General features: G+C 36.1%; 1 protein-coding gene across 1 annotated transcript in view; it reads left to right on the top strand.

Moving 5' to 3' along the window:
* The window catches only part of LOC121407342 (hydrocephalus-inducing protein homolog), a 95,063-nt gene that overhangs the window by 14,707 nt on the left and 57,538 nt on the right, over window positions 1-22,818 (top strand). The window contains 23 exon segments of the mRNA XM_041598380.1: window positions 122-225; window positions 704-838; window positions 1,831-1,972; window positions 2,734-2,846; window positions 3,805-3,955; window positions 4,351-4,488; window positions 5,031-5,159; window positions 5,594-5,819; window positions 6,560-6,565; window positions 7,133-7,159; window positions 9,222-9,352; window positions 9,592-9,879; window positions 10,123-10,287; window positions 11,002-11,211; window positions 11,395-11,616; window positions 12,174-12,431; window positions 12,900-13,087; window positions 13,610-13,883; window positions 14,463-14,657; window positions 15,628-15,648; window positions 16,967-17,113; window positions 18,485-18,724; window positions 19,361-19,574. Coding sequence (XP_041454314.1) covers window positions 122-225; window positions 704-838; window positions 1,831-1,972; window positions 2,734-2,846; window positions 3,805-3,955; window positions 4,351-4,488; window positions 5,031-5,159; window positions 5,594-5,819; window positions 6,560-6,565; window positions 7,133-7,159; window positions 9,222-9,352; window positions 9,592-9,879; window positions 10,123-10,287; window positions 11,002-11,211; window positions 11,395-11,616; window positions 12,174-12,431; window positions 12,900-13,087; window positions 13,610-13,883; window positions 14,463-14,657; window positions 15,628-15,648; window positions 16,967-17,113; window positions 18,485-18,724; window positions 19,361-19,574 — 3,724 coding nt within the window.

The following is a 22,818-nucleotide window of genomic DNA, read 5'->3' as shown; positions in this document are numbered from 1 at the left end:
ATTATCATGTCTTCTATGTAAATGCATCACAGTAAAATGTTAATGAAGTTGCCACACACACCAAATTACATGCATGGTATCAGTGTTAGTATTTGGGTTTGTTTGCTTTCTATCTGTTCAGGTTCGTCCAAACACCTTGTGGAAGGTTGAACCAAGCGAGGGCGTGATACCGCCTGAGGATACTGTGGCTGTCAAGCTGACGGTCAATCTGGATGATTGCATCAGGTAGGGGAAATTTGTTACCAATTTATCAAAACTCATGGAAAAACAGCATATGGGTCAGAAGTATGTGATAATGGCCTTCAAATATTAAGAATTTCCTGTCCAGTAAAATGTACAAATTTTATTTGATTTTTTGAATGTCATTTTGATAAAAATTTTGTCAAGCTTTGTTACTCTGCTTTACTGTTCTGTGTCTGGATAAGTCGCTTGAATTCTTAGTATTAAAGCTTCATAATGGAAAACTTGTTTTATGTACCGTACCTTCACAATATTCATATATGAGCACAGGAAAAAACCCAGCTTATTTCTTCATTGATTAAATAAAGATTGTGACTGTTAGAAAGACGTCACCATTCTTCTAGTAAAAATCTATTTTCATGTAATCAAATAAAAGTACACCAAACAGAATTACGTTGATGTAAAAACTATTACAAATTCTAGTAAGTACCAACTTTGTCGAATTCTGTGCATGTTTTTACAGGTTCCAGGACAAACTAGCCATTGATTTCAAGGACAGCCAGACTAGGTCTGTCAAGGTCCAAGCCTACGGCCATGGAACCACCATAGTTGCAGAACCACCAATGACCCCCAACATTGAACTTGGTCATCATTTCAGGTAAGAGATTAGAATCCCTTTTCAGTCCAAAGAATTCTTCCGAAGTATGATAGTAGGATGAATATTTGAGTTTGAAATAGTAATAAAACATTACAATATTCTTGATTTTGTTTGATTGTTAATGTTCTCTGATTTTCTTTTTTGCTATTAATTTTGTAGCCTGCCTTTTGAACAATTTTCCAATAGCCATTTGGCACTGAATAGTATTTGTTGTTTGTCATAGCCTTCATATTAAAGGGGAATCCAACCCAAATAAAAACTTGTTTTTATAAGGAAAAGAAAAATCAGACAAGTTGATAGGTGAAAGTTTGAACAATATTGGACAAACAGAAAGAAAGATATGAATTTTTAAAAGTTGTAAATATTGGTAATCACTATACCCATGGAGATTTCAAATTGGCCGCATATTGGATGTCATAGTGATGTAAGGCAAGGACTACTCTTCCATGTACTCCAATACATATTATGGCTAAAATGTCATTTTCCCCAAAAGTTTTATTTCAAATTATATTTTTCTTTCATGAGGACATAAAACAATATACTACATGGGTTATATTTAGATTACTGCCCCAGGGGAATGGGTACTTAGGAGAAAACCACAAATCCCTGATAATAAAGTACATGGCCTATGGGAAAGTTGTCCTTGCCCCTTGTCATAATTTACTTACCCAGTTGCCAATTTGAAATCTACATAGTATTAGTGATCTCAATTTTAAAACAGCTATAACTTTCTTATTGCTTGTCCAATTTCTTTCAAACTTTCACCATTCTGTTTAATTTATTTTTCTCCTTCCCAACACAACATTTTATGGCCAAGGCTGGATTCCCCTTTAACCATTATATTTATATTAAAACATCTTTTGTTTCAGTCTATTATGTGATCTTATATATTTTTTTATATGTCGCACCTCGTCAATTGAGAACATTGAACCATTTTGAACAATAACTTTATTCCTCTTTCCCATCTCTGAACTTGACTTTTTTCCAAGCAGTAGCAAGCCTAGTACCAGGACCTTCAAGTTGACCAACAAGGGACGACGTCATCAGCAGCTCTTTTGGACCACAGAGGGCTTTGCTCCAATCAAGATCAAGAGCCGAGAACCAGAGTACAACCCTCTTGACGTCAAGTATCAGGTCTGTATATCTTGGAACATTTGAAGCTAGCTCGGGAGGGGTGAACGGTTATGTGTAAAGAACCTGTGGACACCCAACTCCTTGTCTGGACGTGCTTGTGCCAATGATGATGCTGTTGTTAGTTTGGCATGCTTATGCCCATTTGTGCACTTTTGATTGGTTGAATTTCAAGTTGCATTTGATTGGAACCCTTTCTAGCATGAATTTGCATTTAATTCTTTAAGTTGGGTTTAAATGTAATTCTTTTTACCAGGTCCATGATTGAGGCATAGTTTGCAATGATTGAAAGTCACTTGTAAATTACAATTTTATGTGTGGTGTATGACTTACCTCAGAATCAGCTGAAGGGATGGACACTATTACGTATTTCAGTAAAGAGTGTGTGTTAAAAAAACATGGGTATTGCTGCTAAAGCATGGTTTACTGTCACGGTTATATCTCTGAGAAACAGCCCCCATGCATCTTTTCTTTTTAATGATTAATCTTATACTATGATCAATGCAATCAGTTGTAGAAATCAGTCTAGAGATCAATCACTATGCTTTATGATACAGTGCCAGTACCACCCAAAAAACTACATGTTTGCTCATATGTATGGGACCTCGGTTAACAAACAAGTATAACTGCTGAGCATTGAAAACTTCTTTTTAATTGCTCATGTTGTCATCCTGTCTTTTAAATGCTTTTCACCATAAATGATATGAATTTTGAAAGTTTGGATTGCCTTTTAATTTTGTCCCTTTTCTTCTTGCCTTTTATAGAAAATGCCCCCTCCTGCTCCACCCCCAAGGCCAGTGTTCAGTCTGACGCCATCAAGGTTTGAACTGGAGGCTGGAGAGAGTATCGAGGTTCACCTTGAAGGAGAAAGCTCAGAGTAAGTTATATTCACCTTTGCTTGACAAGATATACGTTTAGGGCTAAACTTATTACATAACATTCTTAAAATCGCAACATTCCCTTTGGTTCTTTTACAGCACATCATGAAAAAGTGCACTGTTAATACATATCATCAAGGACATTAGTAAGAATATCCTTTATGACGTACCTTTGGAATAGTTCTAACATACTAGGGGTAAAACTGAGGGTGTGTGATCTGTCTCAATGGTAACAAGTGTGGATAATTATTCTAATTCCTCAGCGTAATGATGTGTATTATATGTTTTATAAGATAGTGATGTCGATCCTTGTAACTTCTGAAGGTTTCTATGGTTACTACACTACATGTATATCTTTGTTTTTTGCTAAAACCATCTTCATTACAAATGGTCCAATGTTTACATTAGCAGAGCACCAGACTTAAAGAGAAGCTGATTCTTGGGACTAATTTTGCTTTCTATTTGCTATCAATAATTTTACTTTTAACATTTTTGTAGAAAACAGGGATTAAATTCCTCCAATTAGTCTGTTATTGTTATCCTTTTCAACAGTGTATTATTAATATTATTATAATTTTCTTTTAATATGTGTCGCTTATTTGTAACTTTTGATATTTTGTATATTGCATCTTCAGTCTTATTGTATACTAGTTTTGTAAATTGCTTATACATATTGAAATTAAGTCACAGATGCTTTCCTCTCATACAACCAAGGCTTTTTCTTGGCAAACACCTTTTTAAAATTTTATTACTTATTAGCCAAAGTCAACGTAGTTTGCCTCTGTTTATCATATCTTCTAATTTTTATGTATTATCATTATTATCATTATTAAGAGTTTAGTAGTATTATTGACCTTGTATTTTGGGATATTTGATTATTTATTGTTACTTTAATTGTATTTTGTGATCGGAAAATGATTAAAATCTAAATCCAAATCATTTCTTTTCTTATTTCAGGCCAAAGACAGTGAAGGAGAGGATGTTATGTCATGCTATCATCGGTAGAACCAGTGGGAAGGAAAAGATTATGAAGACGGACATCAACATCACCTTCATCAGTCCTGTTCTAGAGTTCTCCTCCAAGCAAGTCTCCTTCAGGGTTGATAAGGTAATGCATTCTTCAAATAAATTCCCAATCATGTATGGTAAAAATTACATCACTGCATTGGTAATGCAAAGCTGCCAAATAATATGTTTTAACGATATTAGTATTTTTCATAATCAAAAGTGACAAAATATGATTTTTTATTGCAAAATATGTTTTTTTTGTTAAATTTGATTGGCATGCGTCATATGTGTAATTTATCAATTTTTGTACCAAAATGTTTTTTTTCCTTCAAATTATGATTTTAATTATGAATTAGTATGTTTTTGGTCGAGAGAGGTTGTCAGCTCTGGTAATGGCCCTGTTGAAGAAACAGGTGCGGGATTACTACAAAAAGACGTGACTCTCATTTTGAGTAATGTGCCTTACTATTGTAATCATTATTTTGTATTCCTTAGCATCCCGATGATGTGCTAACCATGCAGTACAATGAATTGACAATGACCAATGTGTCATCACTTCCTCTGCATACCACCGTCAATCTGGAGGAACCATTCCAACTCGTTGAAAATGGGACCGAAACCTTCTCTAGTCTGGTATATCAGTGATAAGTCAAATTTCAAGTTTCAAGATTGTTTACCACATTGCATTGAAAATAATGACAAAGAAAAACAAACAGGATTGACAAAAATATATATGTTGAGAAAAAAATATGATGCATGATACTAGAAGTCGAATGTAAAATGTAGACGGGAAGTGCTTAGTCCATTTACTTTTCAAAGCAGAACCCTAACAAGTATGACATGCAAAATAAAATTACTAGTAAATCAAACCTTTGATTTTAATTTGTTTCAATTTTGAATGTGTGATTATGTTAATAATAATAATATAGTCAGTGCTTTTAATACATATTATTAGCCTCATCATCGTTTCCTGGCATGCCCTCACACAATGTATGCATTTTCTTTATTCCTTGGGAGCATTTCTATTCAAGTTTCAAAGAGTTTTATAAATGTAGATGGGGCAAATCATCTTGCTATATGTATGAAATCAACAAGTGCAGGAATGTATAAATAATTTAATAGATAAATCAATGAAAGTGTGACTAAATATGTAATTGTAAATATTTGTTTGATAGGAGGTACCTCTAGAGGTTGGTGAGAGTAAGCTGATGACTATTCAGTTTGACCCTGCCTATCAGAATGATTCTCATAGCCGTATAGCTGAGAAACTACTGACTGTCACCTACCTAGAACATCCACACACTGTAAGTAGAGTTTGCCAGGGCACTTTCTTACAAAGGGTTGTGATTAATCTGTTCAATCCCAACTATGGAAAGCGAGCAATGAAAATATCTAGGATGCATATGTCAGGTTTTTTTTTTTATTTTATATAAATGGAATTTATATGATCACATTTTAAAATTTATTTTAAAATGTGTGTTTATATCTGTGTTTATATTTATTGACTGGAACAAATAAAATGGGGGTTGCCAAGACACCATTGTCACCGCTCATACCTGTTAAAAGATATGCTTTTTGTGTATTGCAGCAATACATTGAAATGTTGGAATATATATTTTCCATTTGATAAAAAAAGAATGTAAGTTGTGCCTTGCTGAATGGCCATCATTCTGAACCATCAAGGTATATCAATAAATGTTTCTGCACTTCAATCATTCATCTATTCTGTCCCCTTCAGGACTATGTCAGTCTCCGTGGCGAGGTCTTCTTCCCAAACCTGACCTTTGAGAAGATGCAGGTCAACTTTGGCTGCATCCTGAATGACACCGAGGTCACCCGATACGTCAACATCACCAACAACAGCCCCATGGCCGTCAACTACCGTTGGTCCTTCCTGGAACCTGAAACACCCATCATGCTTTACCCTCTTCCTGTCCCTGAGCCACAAGTTGAGCCTGTTGAAGGTAAGATACCATTCTCCCATGAAAGACATTATTTATGAATCCTCGTGAGAAATAGTTTGGAAACCATGATAATCCATTGATTCTTTGACAAAATTAATATAAGAACTAAGGAGCGTGGTTAAAACCAAAGTAGAAGCACCATGAACCATAGAAAAAACAATAGTAAAATCATGGTAAACCGTAGTAAAAATCATTGTGAAACCTTGGTAAGCCAGAGTAAAATAAATCAATAAAATCATTGTAATCCATGGTAAAGACTAAAGTAAAATTATGGTACGCTGCTCTGAAAACTTAATTAATCGTAAGTCGGTTCCCTTGTGGTTGATGGTGATATTTACCTTTTCATGTTTTCTTAGGTACATGCAGTGTGTGTACACAACAATAACATGATAAGAAGATGTATTATTTTAATGTTTTACTACTTTTAGTTGCAAAATAAAAAAACTAAGCTAGCATTCCATTGAGCAGTGGAATTTTGTCAATTTCATTACATTTTTAATCATCATGAAAGAACTGAGAGTGATCTGATGAAAATGTTGTGAGGGGCATTTACATGTAATGCTATTGTTTTGATAGAGTGCTTGTGGATGCATAAAGGAATTCTAATATTTGATTTTTGTTGTTGTTGAGGAGGTGATTAATTTTGCATGCTGCTAATTCATTCTTTCCATTTCTGCATGCATTTTCAACATATTTTGACTAAAATATCATTCTTTTATCTCCCTGTTTAACTTTCTCAGAATATGGTAAATGGTTTTTCAAGGCTTTTTCAATATGGTGGTCACTCTCAGCAAAGAACTATCCAAATATCACCCTTTCACCACATTTGATATTTTCATGAGTTAAAAGAATTCTGTAAACTATTGCTGCATTGTACACATTAAGCACCTGTGCTTCAATAGATTTGATCACCACTTTCACAACACATACTTAGAAAAAATGTTGAGATTTGTTAGATCGATTTAGTCATGCATTATTAATTATAGATTTGTATAGAGTTGGCATTCCAGTAGATGTTATAGTGATTTTTCCTTTATCGCCTTGTAGTTTTGGTAAAATGACACTTGACAGACAAAATGTGATAGACATTATAAAGTGTTGTCATTTGTAGTCATTTTGGTATTCACGATACTGATTAATTCTCCTGTTTACTTCTTTTGAGCAAGTAAGAACAAGAATGCTTGCCCAAGCATTTTCTCTGTCACTTTGCTAGTATAAGTAGTGATATCAGAAATGATTTGGTTTTAGGATCTAGAAGTAGATTAATTTATTTGCACGCACTTGTACTTTCTCAACTTTGTTCTCTATGCAAGACTCTGAGTCAGACGATGAAAGTGAAGGTGAGGTATTTTTTAAACAGATTGATATTTGGGCATCAATCCTTTGAGGGATATAACTCCCCTTTTTTTTCACGCAGTGTACATCACTCTCCACCCCCCCACTAATATTACCCAACCCCCGTGGGTGTCCAACATCCCTTCTCTTATATTCCTGCTCCATGCCAAATGTTTCAATAGAAACATTTATTTGTTTTCATCCAAGATATACTTTAAACATTTGGCTGATGTTATATGATAACAAATTACTAAGTTTTGATATCAAAGACCACTTTTCTTTCGTGCACATTGCTGTATTTCAGCACAAATGGGAATAAAGGGAAAAAAAATCTCAAAGGTCACTGAGATGGCCCAAGGCCAGCCAATCAATAGGGAATTGAATGCCATGACCTTGGATTAATCTAAGCTCTGTTGATAAAGCCTAGTCCTTTTCCTATTATTTTGACATTTCAGCATCTTATTTGTCTAACCTACATCAAAATGGATTGATGCCCTTATTCTGCCACTAGTCTTTATATTCCACGTAACCTCATCATAATTCATCCTGATTTTATCATAATTATTTAATCAACACTAATCTAACATATCTGATGACGCAACTCTGTTATATAATATGAGCACATATGTAAGCTACCAGTCATGGAAATTACATGACATGCTGCCACTGCTTATGTATTACATTAAGTATTTGAGTATAATCATTTAATATTTATTGATTTATCAGAAATGATAATGTAATGAAGGTCCAACTTCACAGAGGTGGTTTTTTAGATTTTTGAGCATTGATTATTATTCAGCACATTTATTGAGAAAGCGTTCAATAATAAATGTGTTATTTTATAACAGGGTGCTATTATTTTATATAATAGCATCCTGTTATAAAAGAGCACATTCAATTTTGAACGTCATACATATATACGCTTCTGCCAGGTCGTTGCTCCTTGACCCTAGCCAGTTAAACTTAGCTGGTACTTAAAAACTGGCTGGTAACAACCCTGCTAGTTTGCAGCAGTGTAGAGCCTACTACTTATTAATTAATGATTCCACAGTTTTTGTTAATTAATGTAAACTTGTTTGTATGTGATTGAGGTTTTCAATGTAGAGGTCCCTCGTATGTATAATTCAATTTTTATACAATTTGAATAACAGTTTTTTTGATATGCACAAGTTTGAATGGAATTGCACCTGTTGTGAAAAGTCTATGCCATTTATCATTGAATTTTGTATCCTTATATACATGTATTTGTTATGTTTTTGAACCAAACTAATCCAACATTGTAAATACATTAAAGAGAGTGGAATTAAATCCTTGATAGATATTAAGCTACTATGAGGGCTTCCCCTTTATGCATATTATGACTCTTGAGTCAGTTTTGAAGTTTAAAAACATATCAAATTAGATTGACTGGACTTTTATATATATTTTACACAATTCTGAATAATTAATCATTCTATAAGTTTATATACATTGCACTATATATATATATATATATATCAATATATATCTGTGATATTGGCATTGAAGAATTCATTGTATTATGTTGTAGAGCCTGACTTTATAAGCGGAGTATTACTGAGCTAGAACGCAAGGCATCTGTGTTTATCTGTTTATTCAGCTTGTATTAGCTCATTTCATTGCAATTTGTTGACTGCAATTGTCTGCATTCACGAAGTACATGTTTTCAACTGAATGCAATCCCTAAAAAATGTAAAGGGGTGAGCCAGGCTTAAGTAGGCTTTTTTTTCAATATTCCTGACATTTCACATGTAATGTATATATAGGTTAAAGTTAAAAGTCACACAGTTATCTAATAATTATTTATAATTCTATACATACATAGTACATACATATTTGCATTTATATAGCACACTACTTAAGTTGTGCTTGCTTAAAGAATTCAAAGAGGATAGTAAACAGAAAATAAATTTGTATTTTATTAAGAAAATGGATACACATTTTCATGATCAGTTGCCTCGTAAACATATTCTTTTTTTCAAACTTGATCAATGTATTTTTGCAGTCTACTGGTAATCAACTATTTGTAAAATATCTATTTGACAACAGCAGAGACCCATGTGGCCTTTGAAGAACCTCTACCAGGAGATGATGATCAGCTAAAGGAAGAAGAACAGAAAGATCAAGAGAAAGGTGAAGGAGGAGCAGAGAGTGGAGAGGAAAAGATGGATGATATGAAGGTAAGATAAAATGCTATTGAGAGTGAATGACGCTGAAGGTCTGTGCCTTACTACCCTCGTAGTTGCAACAACAAAGTTAACATAGTTGTAACTTTTTATGAAAACAGGCCCCATATGTCTCCAGAAATTATTTAAGAAAGTGATAAATTGAGTAAAATACTGATTCATTCTGCCTTACATATTGAATTGAATATGGACCCCAAGACCTGCTCCAAACCTCTGCATGATTGTATTGGCAGGATGCTGATGACCCAACTCCTCCAGACAATGTCATCGAGAAGCTCCAGATCATCTCTCCCAAGCCTCCCGGAGATGACATGGACAAGGCGACCCTCAAGTCCTCCAGCCTCGCTGACGTGATGTCGGAGAAGGAGAGTAAGAAGGACAAGAAGTCAACAGCCACCAAGAAAAGCCCTCGCAAGTCAACTGCAAAGAGTGGAGGCAGCAAGGCAATGAGTAAGGCCAGTATCAAGACCGGAAGTGATGACAAGGCTAAGCAAGATGATGAGATCGCTACAGTTGATCAGGTTGGTGGCCATCTTTCCTTTTCTCTTTGGAAGAAAGGTGTGGATGATACATATTGAGAATGGGTTATGATAGGGTGACAAAATGGATCCTAATGATATAATTTCTTGCTTGCAAGCACATGACCGGCCATGGCTTAATGTCTAGATTTACTAATGACTGGTGATGACATGTTGTGGTTTTGAGATGAAATGGTTTATCAAATAACAGGGATCCACATCATTATCTTATATTTGACCTTGCAGCCCTTGAGTGATCGTGATCCTCCTGTGGTAGAGGATGAGATAGAGCCAGCCAGAGTGCCTAGTCCTCTTACAGCCCTCAGACCAGGTACAGCAGCAAGACAGAGACTCAACAAGCTCCAATATATCCAGGCTATCACAGAGCCAACTGCTGTTGGCATTGAAGAGGTTTGTCAAGAGGAATTTGTATTTTTGCAGGACCCCAGTCTTATGAAAAACCTAAGTTTTAAGGACATATTTCATCATGTTAATAGATTTATTATTATCTATTACTACTCCAGCCTTAATTTCTACCTACTTCTTTTTCTTGGTATGGCAATTATACAAGCAATTGTTTTCATGGGCATTTTCTCGAAGCTGATAAGGTGAATAATGTCAACCGTATGTAGTTTATTTAATAGTTTATGTTGTATAATGTCTTCATTTTGTATATTTTAATGAAATAAATTAAAATGAATTTGCAAATGTAATTCTTATTCAAACATGATGCAATAAACCTGAGCAAGAACTTATTTACAAAATGGATGGGATGCATTGAAATCGACGAAAATTACAGGGGCAGGAGATAGTAATAGTCGAGTAAATTCTTAATAGGGCTTGTGCTTCATACCCGACTCTCAAATTGATAAAACACCAAACTACACTATTTCTGCTGTTTAAATCATCTTCATCATTAGCATTTTGTGGCATTAGGCATTCACTTCTTGTCGGCTGCCACCAAACTTTTCTGTCTATGGGATCCATGCGGTCTATATTGGAGAATTTGGCATCTTCTTTTACTCTATCCATCCATGTATTTCTTGACCTCCCATAAGGTCTTCTCCCAGTAGCCTTGTCCTGATTTAGAACCCATTGAAATGTCAAAATTCTACTCTTCTCCAGGTGTTTGATATCCTACCCCTCTACGGCACCCTGCTTCCTGGCGAATCTGACACAGTGACCTTCACCTTCTACGGTCATGCAGAGATAGGATCAGAAGCCAAAGCTCTCTGCAATGTCGAGGGTGGACCATGCTACGAGCTTGATCTCCAGGGGGAGGCATCCATTGTCCAGTATGAGTTTGATCTCAAGAATATTGATTATGGCAGACAGGTAGGTAGACAGTTGTGTTGATAACATGGAAAAAGAGAATTAATTTTATGTGATTACTCATTTAATTATTTTGTATGCATCAATTTGTATATGCTAGTCAGCACTTATGATAATTATAATTGATGAATGAATACAAAAATCAGTAAGGAAGAATTAATCACCATTCTTGTGTTTGATCACTAGATGTACGACCATGTCTGCATGGCCGAGATTACCCTGAGGAATACTGGCAAGGTGGAGTTTGACTTCAGGGCTTTGAACATGGACCCATCCACCAGCAGCAGACCTCTACCAGGGGTTCCCGTCATGGTACCTCACACTGGCCATGTAGAGGCCTTCAGCGAGCATAAGCTACTGGTCAAGTTCCTGCCAGGATACCCAGAAAAGTTCCACAAGAGCTTTGAGGTAAAGACATGATGATTCTTAATAATGATAATAATTATTAAGAGTAAGTCTATAGAGCCCAGAAACTATTCAATGAAAGTATATATTCTATCGCGCTTTGATAAAATCAAAGGGATTTTTCTTATGTCCCTTAGAACTATGTACACAACTCTAAAACATTAAAACTCTATCACTATCCATGGTACATTGTGAGCTCTGTCCTTGTCTACAGATTAAATTTGTTGGTAATGGGTCTGTAAAATTTGGTCATAGTGGCAATGCGAATGAGCTTATCTCTAAAATAGATTTCAAGTGAACTCAGTTACACCCATTTAAACAAACAAAAATGTTAAAATCTTCAACACCATCAACACTTTCGATAAAACATAAAATCTTGTCTTGGCCAACCCAGGTTTCATAAAGTCCTGTTCTATTCTGTTTCATCAAATACTGTAGTATACTTTAGAAAGTTTAGTCATTAATGACAATTTCTAAAATTGTATCCTTTCATCTGTAATTCGTTGTATGTATAGTTTGATTGTCTAAAACATGAATGGTTTGTTTCTTCAAATACTCAGATCCAAGTTGCCCACTTTGAGCCTGACTCCATCAACTTGTGTGGAGAGGGTGTGTTCCCACGCGTCTCCCTCGACCTCCCTCGCTTTCCCGATGAAGAGGGGCTTTACTGCTCCCTCATGAAGGAGGCTAAGGAGAACCTAGGGCGGGATGTCAGGAAGAAACCCCTCCCATGTCCTGGAGGGTCTGGATCCCCCATCCCTTCCCCCACCCCAAGGGATCCTTCCCAGGAGGATGCCAAGAGTATCATGTCTCTTCAGGTAAGTAATCTAATTTTCTTTTTTAGCAAATTTTCTAATTTCAGGGTTTTTCATGGCCATATTTCTGTAAAACATGAAGAGAAAAAACACACACATACACCAAATTCCACGTGAATTGGTCCACAATTAACTTGGGTTGTGGATGTTTTTCATCATGCTTCACCAAGATATGGTATCAAAATGCTTAAATGCAAAAAAAAAAATATTCTTAAAATGGGCAATATTTTTCTGTCAGTATATCATATACATTTTTCTCATATTTATGATAAGAAATAAATGCTAAATAGAGATTGGTGAAGAAGTTCCTTAAAAGTGTGAAATGCACCAATTTGTGGTAATTTTGTTTTGCAGATTTTAGGAGTTAGAAATAACAGAGGGCTGGTCAAGAAGGATTTTTACACTGCTTCATTATGCAAAACAATCCATTTTATAACAATATCTGCTATTCTGTATATCACCCCATTTTAGAATGAGTTCCCATCTGAGCTGGAATTCCAACTGGAGGTTGAGAGACTGCTCGTCAAGGAGTTTGCCATCGAGTACCAGCAGCAGAATGTGGTTCTGGACACCGACCGGTCAGCTCCGGCTCTAGCCACTCCAGGAGCCTTGATGGCTAGCGTCATGACATCCAGGAGTAAGAAGAATGTCAAGGCAAAGTAAGTGTCAAAGTGGAATCAATTAAACTGAAAGAGCAAGTGATTCAGTGCAGATTCATGCTGCTAAATATGTGCATTTCATAGTCTGGCACCATCAATTGAGGCATGCTTTTACTTGAGGGGCGACAACTTTTTCCTGTATGTATAATAGCATGTACCATGAGTGAGCAATTGAAATTAAAGAAATATATAACTGTACAATGAATCCCAGGCGCATGGAAAAATAAGGATTTATCAAGAGAACTGTAAGTGATTTCTCAGGAAAATTGCCGTGTTTAAATGAGGTTTTAATCATTTATATGAGAACAACTGTGATTAATACATGGTAATGAGTACATTGTTTCCAATCTACATGTACATCATCTCTCAGGATCTACGCGGAGCAGTGACGTCACAATAAAAGCGCAACTTGCGTGTATGTATCATGAAATGAACAAATTTCAACAGGATATGCAGTGAAAATGAAAGTTGCATGTGATCAATTCTAGGTTGTTTATCATTTGATTTATTGCTTTATCCTAGGGCCCGCCTGCCAGATTACATGCTTGACTTTGGCTATGTTGTCCTTGGTACCGTGCGAACACACATCATCCGTGCCACCAACACTGGTTACTTCCCTGTCTCATTCTCTGCCGACCGGGTCTCCCTGGCTGGAACCGGGTTTAATGTGGAACTGGACCGGGTGCGTCACCTCCCCGGGTTCCCGGACCATGAGACGGTGGACTTTAGGGTCAGTTTTGACCCCCTTGGATCTAACCTAGGATTAGGAGATGTGGAAGCCTTGATACCTATTAATGTAAGTAGCATTAGAATATGATTGTGATTGAGTTATGATAAATCACCAATAATTCCTCTGTTTCCATTATTTTCCAATACACTGTATATTGAAATATTCCTGTAGACTGTTGGGATGAGGGAAGCTGTGAAAGTTATTTGATTTCCAATCATCTTTAAAAAATATCTTACTTTATGGAATTGTTAATCTATGGAAGTGTTTTATAAAGCTCTTTATAAAGTTACACACCACTTTACTCATTGGCTGGATTGTGCATTGCAAAAATCTAATCTCAAAGGTCTTTCTTGAATTTCAACAAATAATGACACTCTTTAATACTTATCTAATATATGACAAATTATGTATTTCACACTAAGAAAAAAATGTTAAAATACTATTTATTTCAGCATATTTCAAATTGATTGAAAATAAAGAAGAGACCAACGAAGTTTGCCATTTTTTGTTCCTTTTTAAAGTTGTAGTAAAGATTGTATATTTTGCGAAAAGCTTTATTAAATAGCCCTTAACTTTCAATTTTATTTAAACTGGTTTCTCCTCATTCAGGCATTGCACATTACCTTGATTGTGTTTTATTTTCAGATCATCAATGGACCATGTGTGTTCCTTCGTCTGCGTGCCTGTGTAACCATGCCTGACATGGAGATCTCCACGGACTGTCTGGAGTTTGGAGACGTCCAGTGCGGCCAGTGCAAGGTGGTGACCGTTCAGCTACACAATCACAAGGAGGTCAAGTGTGAGTGGTCATCACTGCCCACTGAGAAGGAGAAGAAGCTGGTGAGTCTTAATCCAGTTATTCTCAAATAACACATTTGAAGGGATGTCAGCCACTACCACTGTACCAGTCAATTTCTGAATATTATTTCAACCTCTTCTCACATTCTCCCCATCCATCCTCTCTGTCTCTCTGTCCTTAATTTTGTGTCTTACCTCCCTTTCTCTTTGTTGCTATATTTCTTTTTCCTTTGTTTTTACTTTTTATTTTCTTTCCTTTCTCTGTATTATTCCTTGTCTTCCCATTATCATCTTTGTCTTTCCTCATCTTTCTTGCCCTCTCTGTCTCTATTATGTTCATCTCTCTTTCTCTCTTCTATCTCTTTTTCATTCCTTTTTTCTATGTGCCTTTTCTTGTCTTCTCTTATTTTCTCTATAGATCCATCTCTTCACCCTCTCTCCCCTTGTGTCTGTCCCTTCCTTCCCATGTATAGCAGTATGTACTTGTTTAGGGTACAAAAGCATATCATATCATCTCTCGTGAAAAAAAAAATCTACAACCATCCTGCTCTAAGCTCACAATTATTCAGCTTAAAGGAACTTAGTGGTTTTTACATAAAATGAAACAGTAGATCTCACGCTTCAAAATGTAATTCAACTTGCCTTGCACTTTATTGTGTGTTTCAAGCTGGATGGTCATATTTTAAAGAAGAAATTTCTCTCAACATACTGCTCAGTTATTCTATCAATTTGCGTATATGTATTCCTATACATCATCACTTTAAAAGAGAAAACTGTATTATAACTTTAAAAATATGTGCTATCAAAAAAGTATTGGGCTGTTGGAACTTTACATTGTGAAAATAAAATTTATCATTTCATATTTGTCTTATATTGTATTTTTGTCTTATATCTTTATATCATCTATCTTCTCCTTTGATCTTATTTTATGAGTTTGCATAGAAAAATTATGTATATATTTAGAGTGTATTACATGCTTATGATATATTATTTATGCATTTTTTCTAACTAGCTTCTGGAGAAACAAATGAAGGTACTATTTGCTGCTTTAAAACCTGCACCCTTGCACATGCTTTGAAAATCAAACACCTATTCCCATTTGTCATTTCATTGTGTGTTATTGATTGTACGAGTCTGCCAAACAAATTATCACAATTTTATGTGGTACTTGATTTTGATGTTTTGTTTGAAAACGGCAATATTCAATGTATTTACTTGTATATAAAGCCTCATAAGAAAAGGGCACCATTTTCTAATTGTGTCTTTATTTTACAGTAATTTATTTGATTCATAGCTTTTCAGAAGATTTACTTCAATTGAATTTGCTTGCAAAAATGTAATAATTTGATGTATCAGCCCCCCCCTTGCTGAGATTATTATTTGTATTTCATTTTTAGTTTGCTAATTATTAAAATATATCTAACAGTGAATCCACTTGCAAATTAGAAAAAAAATCTCCTTATCATTATGATGAGTTTTTTTTTACTTATTTCTACAAAGATGTAATTTGTGTATTTCCAGATAATGTGTGATGTGTTTTCCCATGATGTAATTTTGTGCAGTGAAATTACATTATAACCTGTAAATATTTTTTTCTCAATAGAAAATGTAAAGTATGAAATATGCAGGGATTTTTTTAATGTTTGTTTTTCATGCACAATAAAAAGTCTGTGATTCAGCACAATATTTTTGTACACCTCTTGTAAAACATGTTGCTGTATTATATTTTAAAAATACTTTGCTGTCTGCTGTTCTGGTAAGGTGATGCTTTTTATGAATCATATGCTACCTTTGTGATTAATTGTAGTTAATATGAAAAGAAAGTTTCTTAGGCTTCTATGCAAAGCTAAATTATCAGAGTGACTATCACTAAAAAATGCAATGACCTTCCCCCACTACAAAAATTATATATTGATGATGAAATTTTCCCACTTTTTCCCCCCAAGGTCATGGGGATTTTAGCATTGTGAAAGCAAATCACAAGAACTTAGGCAAGAAGAACTTGCATCATTTGATTTTGGAATGCGTGTTTTGGTGCAAGGTAATATTTACAAGAATTTTATCAGATTCAGGCAGGTATGAATGCAAAAATGAGATTTTGTTTTGTGTTTACTGTAGTTTTGTGTTTACTGTAGTCATGCAGCATTGCTATATATGTAGAGTGCCCTAAGACTTTCGATAAAGTAAGCGTTAAACTCCTTATAAGCAAGTATAGTCATTATAATTTCAATATTTTCTTTATTTACCTTATTTTTTTGTGATTAAGCATATGTGAACGCATGTATGTGATGTATTCTCTCTGAGACCCAATTATCATTATCATGTTACTGCATGTGTATTTATTTATTCAGGTTGACAAGCACATGCCTCTTCACTTGAGAAGGAAATTGAAGCCTGCGAGATCCATTCCTCGTAATTTTGAGATGATGCCTCCTACCGGTATGCTGCTACCAGGTCAAAGGATCAATGTCCAAGTCAAGTTCATGCCTACAGAAGAGGTCAGTTAACATTTCATTAATAGATTTTGTCATTTAAAAGTGTCAAGAGAGCGAAGTTGGCTCAGTCGGTAAAGTGTCTGCCTGTCAAACCAAAGATTGAGGGTTTGAGTCCACCCTGGGCGGATGACTGAAGCCAGTGTGTTGTGTATAAACTTCTCTCCCCTTTTTCATAAATGTAGGCTATGTTACAGTGGAAAAAACTCCATCCCTCGGATAGGATGTTAAATGGAGGCCCCATGTAGAAGAGAGTCACCATCTTTGCACATTAAGAACCCACAGCACTATTTGAATAAGAGTAGGGGGAAACCCTTGTGTAGTGGTCCGCTTGCGTCCCCCCAATCACTTATATCGGGAGGAGAGACCTGCGGGTCACAGTTCTGTGTGTGCGCCTTTCTAGACAACCCAGATTGGCTGGCTTCTCCTAAAATGTGCCTTTGAATGTCTTTGACAGATATATGGCACTATACATATGGCATCATCATCATCTCAAAATAATTGTCTGTTTGAAACTTAAAGGAATCTTTTCTCTATAAAGTAAAAATTATATCAGGATTGTGGTTTACAAAATTTTGGTTTGATTTAAGTTGCACTTACTCTACCCGGTTGTGTATGATATATAATACATCTCTGAATTGATCAGGTTATGCTCAGGGAACTGACACTACTACATAGTTATCAATCGTAAAAGTAGTTGTGGGTTTTATCGAAAGGTGAGTGTGATTTAAATTCTCAGTTGTGTGCGATATATAAAACATCAGATCATTTGTCAGCTCATGCTCAGGGAACTGACTCCACTGCATAGTCATCAATGTGATTACTCTATTTCATTTAATTCAAATTGTAATTAGGATTATATGTAGTAAAAATTGACATGCAGCTCAAGGGGTGAATAAGGGTGGATAATTTTACAGAAATATGTTGTTTGAGATGCTATTAACATAAGCATGAAAGAACTGAACAATTACAGATATATTGTTAAAAATTTTAAACCCTTGTTATCAGATTTTGTCTTGCCTGCACACAATGTATGTGCTCTCTCCACTTCATGGGGAGCATTCCAGCAAGATTCCAAACTGGACAGACTGTATTAAAGGGTTATCTTCTGCACCATGATAAAATTTACAGAATTGTTATGTAGAATGATTCCATAATGGTTTTATGGATAAGAAATTCCATGAAATTGATATGGAAGTCCTATGAATTACACAGTATACAAGTCCTCTGCTAATTTGTTTGTTAATCTTAGGTACATGTAAGTGATGTGAGAATCTTATGCAAATGATGTTCAATTCCTATGCATGTGGTATTTAATCCTATGCTAATGATATGCAAATCTTATGCAATTATCTGCATGTTATTTCCATAACACAGAAACTCTACTCAGAGCGTATCACCCTGCGCATCAACCAGAGCAGTCAGCGTCTTACCATGATGGCCACCGGCATTGGCCTGGAACCCAGGCTAGAACTCAGTCAGTCCCTACTGGAGTTTGGACCTATCCTACCCCACAGTGCAGGAGATGAGAAGGAAGTGATCGTGAAGAACCCATGTACCTTCCCTATTGAGTTCTACTCCTTGGAGTTTGATAAGCAGTATCTGACTGAGGAGAAGGTGAGAGAAGGGTTAAGAGAAATTTAGATCATTTATTTTTCTGTTCAATTACATTTAAGTTTTGTTTATTAAATATAGAAAGATAAATGCTGTTTTCCGAAGACTAAGAGTGCAATGTTTACATAAAATACAATTTATTTACAGAGATTGTAGATACATTTAAAACAAAACTTTTAATTTATTTTGCAATTTGCCATATATTGAGAGAAAACCTGATGGAAGTTTGGAAGCAATTTGGAGGAAATAGTGCAATTATAAAAACGCCTTTGGAAATGTCAGCAGAAATTTACATTAGATTGCAAATTTGAAAGAACTATTCTGATTGGATTCTCAACATTGTTTTGATCAAAATGTGCACATATAACAGTGATCTTGATTTAGTTTACGATCAGGAACCTTTGTACTTGAGCCTAGATTTCCCTTTATGGTACAGGTCAGCTGTCATTGCAGCATATGAATTCTTCTTCTCATACTAGTTTTGTAATAAGTAATGATGATGAACAAAGATTACACATAGGCATGATATTATTAGAGTAAAAGTTTTCAGAAGCCCATTTAGAAGCACATTTTGTTTATTTTGATTTATATCAAAACATATGATAATTTTTATCGCCTTATTCATCAATATTTTTTCAGATGCTACGCCTGATGAAGGACTATGACGAACATGGCACCCTGCTCCTGCCTCCTCGTATTCCAAGTGAGAAGCTCCCTACAGAGATCCTAGAGTTCTATGAGGAGCAGAAGAGACGCCTAGAGGAAGACGAGGAGAAGGAGAAAGCCAAGGTGGAGGCTGAGCTTGCGGCCAGGGCAGCGGCAGCAGCTGCCTTGGAAGCAGGTAAAGGCGAAGGTAAGGAGCAGTACTGGGAGGTGCTTTTCAAAGATAAAAGATGTGCCTCATGCAACTAGAAATTCAAGTTTGATTTTTAAGCCACCAATGATCATTATCATGCAAAGCCACTTTTCTTTGTGAGACCACCTCTTACTTTCTCCTATTAGGTAGCTTGTCAAAAGTCCATACACCGTTCTTCATCGTTCTTCCCGCATCCGGGTTTTTGCTTCGGCTTTCCCGCCCAACGTTCCCTTCTCTTCAAAGGAACGGTCGCCATCAAAGGCCCTTTGATGCCACCGTTCTTTTGTTCGTCTTTCCTGCAAGTCTTAATTTCTGTCGAAAGGCCGAAGAATTTATTCTAAATAGCTCCCTCTACGACCAAAACAAATGTGTGCCTTCATCATGTTCATATTGACTGTTGGATCGAGATTTCGCGTCACTGTTCTGAACTGTGTTTCGCATCTATAATGGAAGTTCTGGTGCATTCATAAAGCCACGGTAGCTTAATAAAAAATCACGCACATGTCATAAATCGTTACTGATCTTACGAATTTGCTGCAATAAACATGAAAACCTCTTTTTTGCAACTGGAAGAGAGTCAATTCATGATGTTTTAGGTGGGAAAATAAGATTCCACATATTTTCGTTTCGTAGGCCCAAGCCATTCGTAGAATTCACGTCGACTTAGAATATTAATTATTACTCGCATCTCAAACAAGTGTCGAGAGCCCCCCCCCCTCCAAAAAAAAAACAGAAGGAAATAGAATGATAAAATAAATATGACCGGAACAGCTTGAAACTATTAGGCATAGATAGATCAAAGATTTACAAAGATTTATTAGAAACTGTTTTAAATAGTTTCTAAAAAATTTTGACGGGCAACAATTTCCCCTGGATAACATATTGTCTCTTAATTTTCTTTATCTCCATGTTGTAAAGAAGCGGGACCAAAAGAGATTGTGAAAAGAGGAAAAAGAAAACTAAGAAGTCAAAGGGAGAGGAAAGGAAGGGGAAATAGAGAGAAATAAGAAAATAATATTGGGATGGAAAAAGAGGAAGGGTGAGAAAAAAAATGGAGGAAATACAGTTGAAAGAGTGGGAAAAAACTCGGAAATTTGAGAGGGGTTCTCCAGATAAGCGATTCCATGTCCCTCGACATCAATGTCCGATTGTGTTAAAAACGACTGTCATCGATTAATATTAATCTTTTTTTTTCGTTGTTTGACCAAATGCGTGCGCATCCCGATTGCTGCTTCTGCATCGAAATCAATATTCATGAGAAAGCAGAGTTGTGTTCTCGCAGAATTCGTGATCAGGTGGGGGGGGGGGGGGGTTAAAAACATTTTCCCAAAATTCATGACTTGCGTCTTCGGAATGAGAGTACGCATGCACGTGGACTGGATATTTACGAAATTGTGGTCGTCTATTTGAATATTGTATGCCATGAATGAATCAGCATCCTCAAATTTCCGTTACCTTTCTACCCCCCCCCCCCCATTATGAGAGGCACAATTAAAATTTGTAATGCAAAATGCAGCCAAAACAGAAGAGTGCCCCCCCCCCCTTGAAAGCGAACCTAATTTTTCCCCCTGTCATGGATCCGCCCCGACCTTTAGACATTATGTTGTATAGACCCAATTATTGGTTGGATTTACATAGGGCCCGCCCCTCCCCCCTATTGGCGGAGCAAAAAAAAGGGGAAAGAAAGAAAAAGAGAGGAGAAAAAGAAGGGGAAACATAAGAGGAGGAAGGCGAGTGAATAAGATGAGGCGAAGACTTAGAAAATAACTTTAATAATCATTATGCTACTGGGACAACCAATTCAAAGAAATAAACAAATATCAACCTTGGGCGGCCGATCGGGGAAAATATGGGTGAAAAAGGAAATCATCCTCCCCCTATTGGCGGAGGCTGGATCCACCCCTGATTTAGATTTACATTTTATTCACACTATCGATCCCCTCTCGGGGCATGAGTGTACAACATAAAAACATATAACAGACTAAAGTATAACTTCATTTAATTGGTTTAACGTATTAAACGTAATGTTCGGAATTAAAGATAAATACCAAATGTGGTAACGATCAGAAAATTAGTTCGATCAGAATGCAATGAATTTTACCAACGAAGTGTTTGTTTGTATAAATGAAAAATATTTGCCAAATAGCCCTGTGAAAGAAAATGGTAAAAGTGCTGAGAAATGAGCGATAGAAGCACAGAATTCCATCAAATGTCAGGTATTTTTGAGGCAATATTATAACACACTGTACCACGCATGCTTTTTAAAAAAAACAAACAAAAAAAAACAAGTACACACCTAGTTACAAATAATGCGTGAAGCATTCCATTTATTTGAATGCAGGATAAAAGAGCACAGGTGTCGTAGCCGGGGATCGAACCCCGGACTTTCCATGTATAGCCAGGCGCCTTAGACCACTCGGCCACGGCACCCTCACATTTTTTAGCGATCACCAGAATTATCGATATTGAGCGGCGATTTCATTATTCTACAAAGATAAGTGCAGGCGCGGATCCAGGAGGGGGCCGAGCCGGCCCCGGCCCCCCTATTTTTTGACAACCTGCAGAAAAAAGTGTTTCTTGATAGAAACTACGAAAAGCAGGAAGAAAAGTAAGAAAGAGCTATTATACCCATGATGTGTAATTTACAGCCTCGTAACGGCCGGCCCGACCCCGAAAGGAAACAAGAAAAAGATGAGGGGAAGAATTGGAAAACAGACTTTATATAAAAAAAATCGCTCGCGCATCGCGCTCGCATTAACTGTGTAATGAATCCCATTCAAGAGGATTAAATGGCACTTTATATATCCAGTTCTGAAATCAATTTGCACACAATATTTTAGCTCACGCATCAAGCTTTCATTTTTTTGTTTGATTTACACAAATTGTTATATCAAAATTTTCAGCTCGCGCTGCGCGCTCGCATTGTTTTATTTGTGAGTAACCTATCCTCTTTGGAAAATTCTTTCCAAAATTTGTCAAAATGCTCCTGTATCATGTCAGTTTATCAAAAAATTAAGCTCGTGCTTCGCACTTGCATTTAATTGTTTGAGACATGCAAACAAGCTTGTTCTTTAATTTTGAATAAAAACGCACTTAGACCGTCCAGTTTTCAGGTCGGAATATCACTCATTATTTAATTGGTGATACTTGTATCCTCTTCACTAATCACTAAAAACAGTCCTAATTGAGTCCCTTAATTTTCACGTTTCGGCTCGCGCTTCGCGCTCGCATTGTTTAGTTG

Source organism: Lytechinus variegatus, chromosome 2 (genome assembly GCF_018143015.1).
Source record: "Lytechinus variegatus isolate NC3 chromosome 2, Lvar_3.0, whole genome shotgun sequence".
Classification (NCBI taxonomy): Eukaryota; Metazoa; Echinodermata; class Echinoidea; order Temnopleuroida; family Toxopneustidae; genus Lytechinus; species Lytechinus variegatus.
Note: the sequence above shows the minus strand (reverse complement) of the source record. Positions and strands in the feature narration are given on the sequence as shown.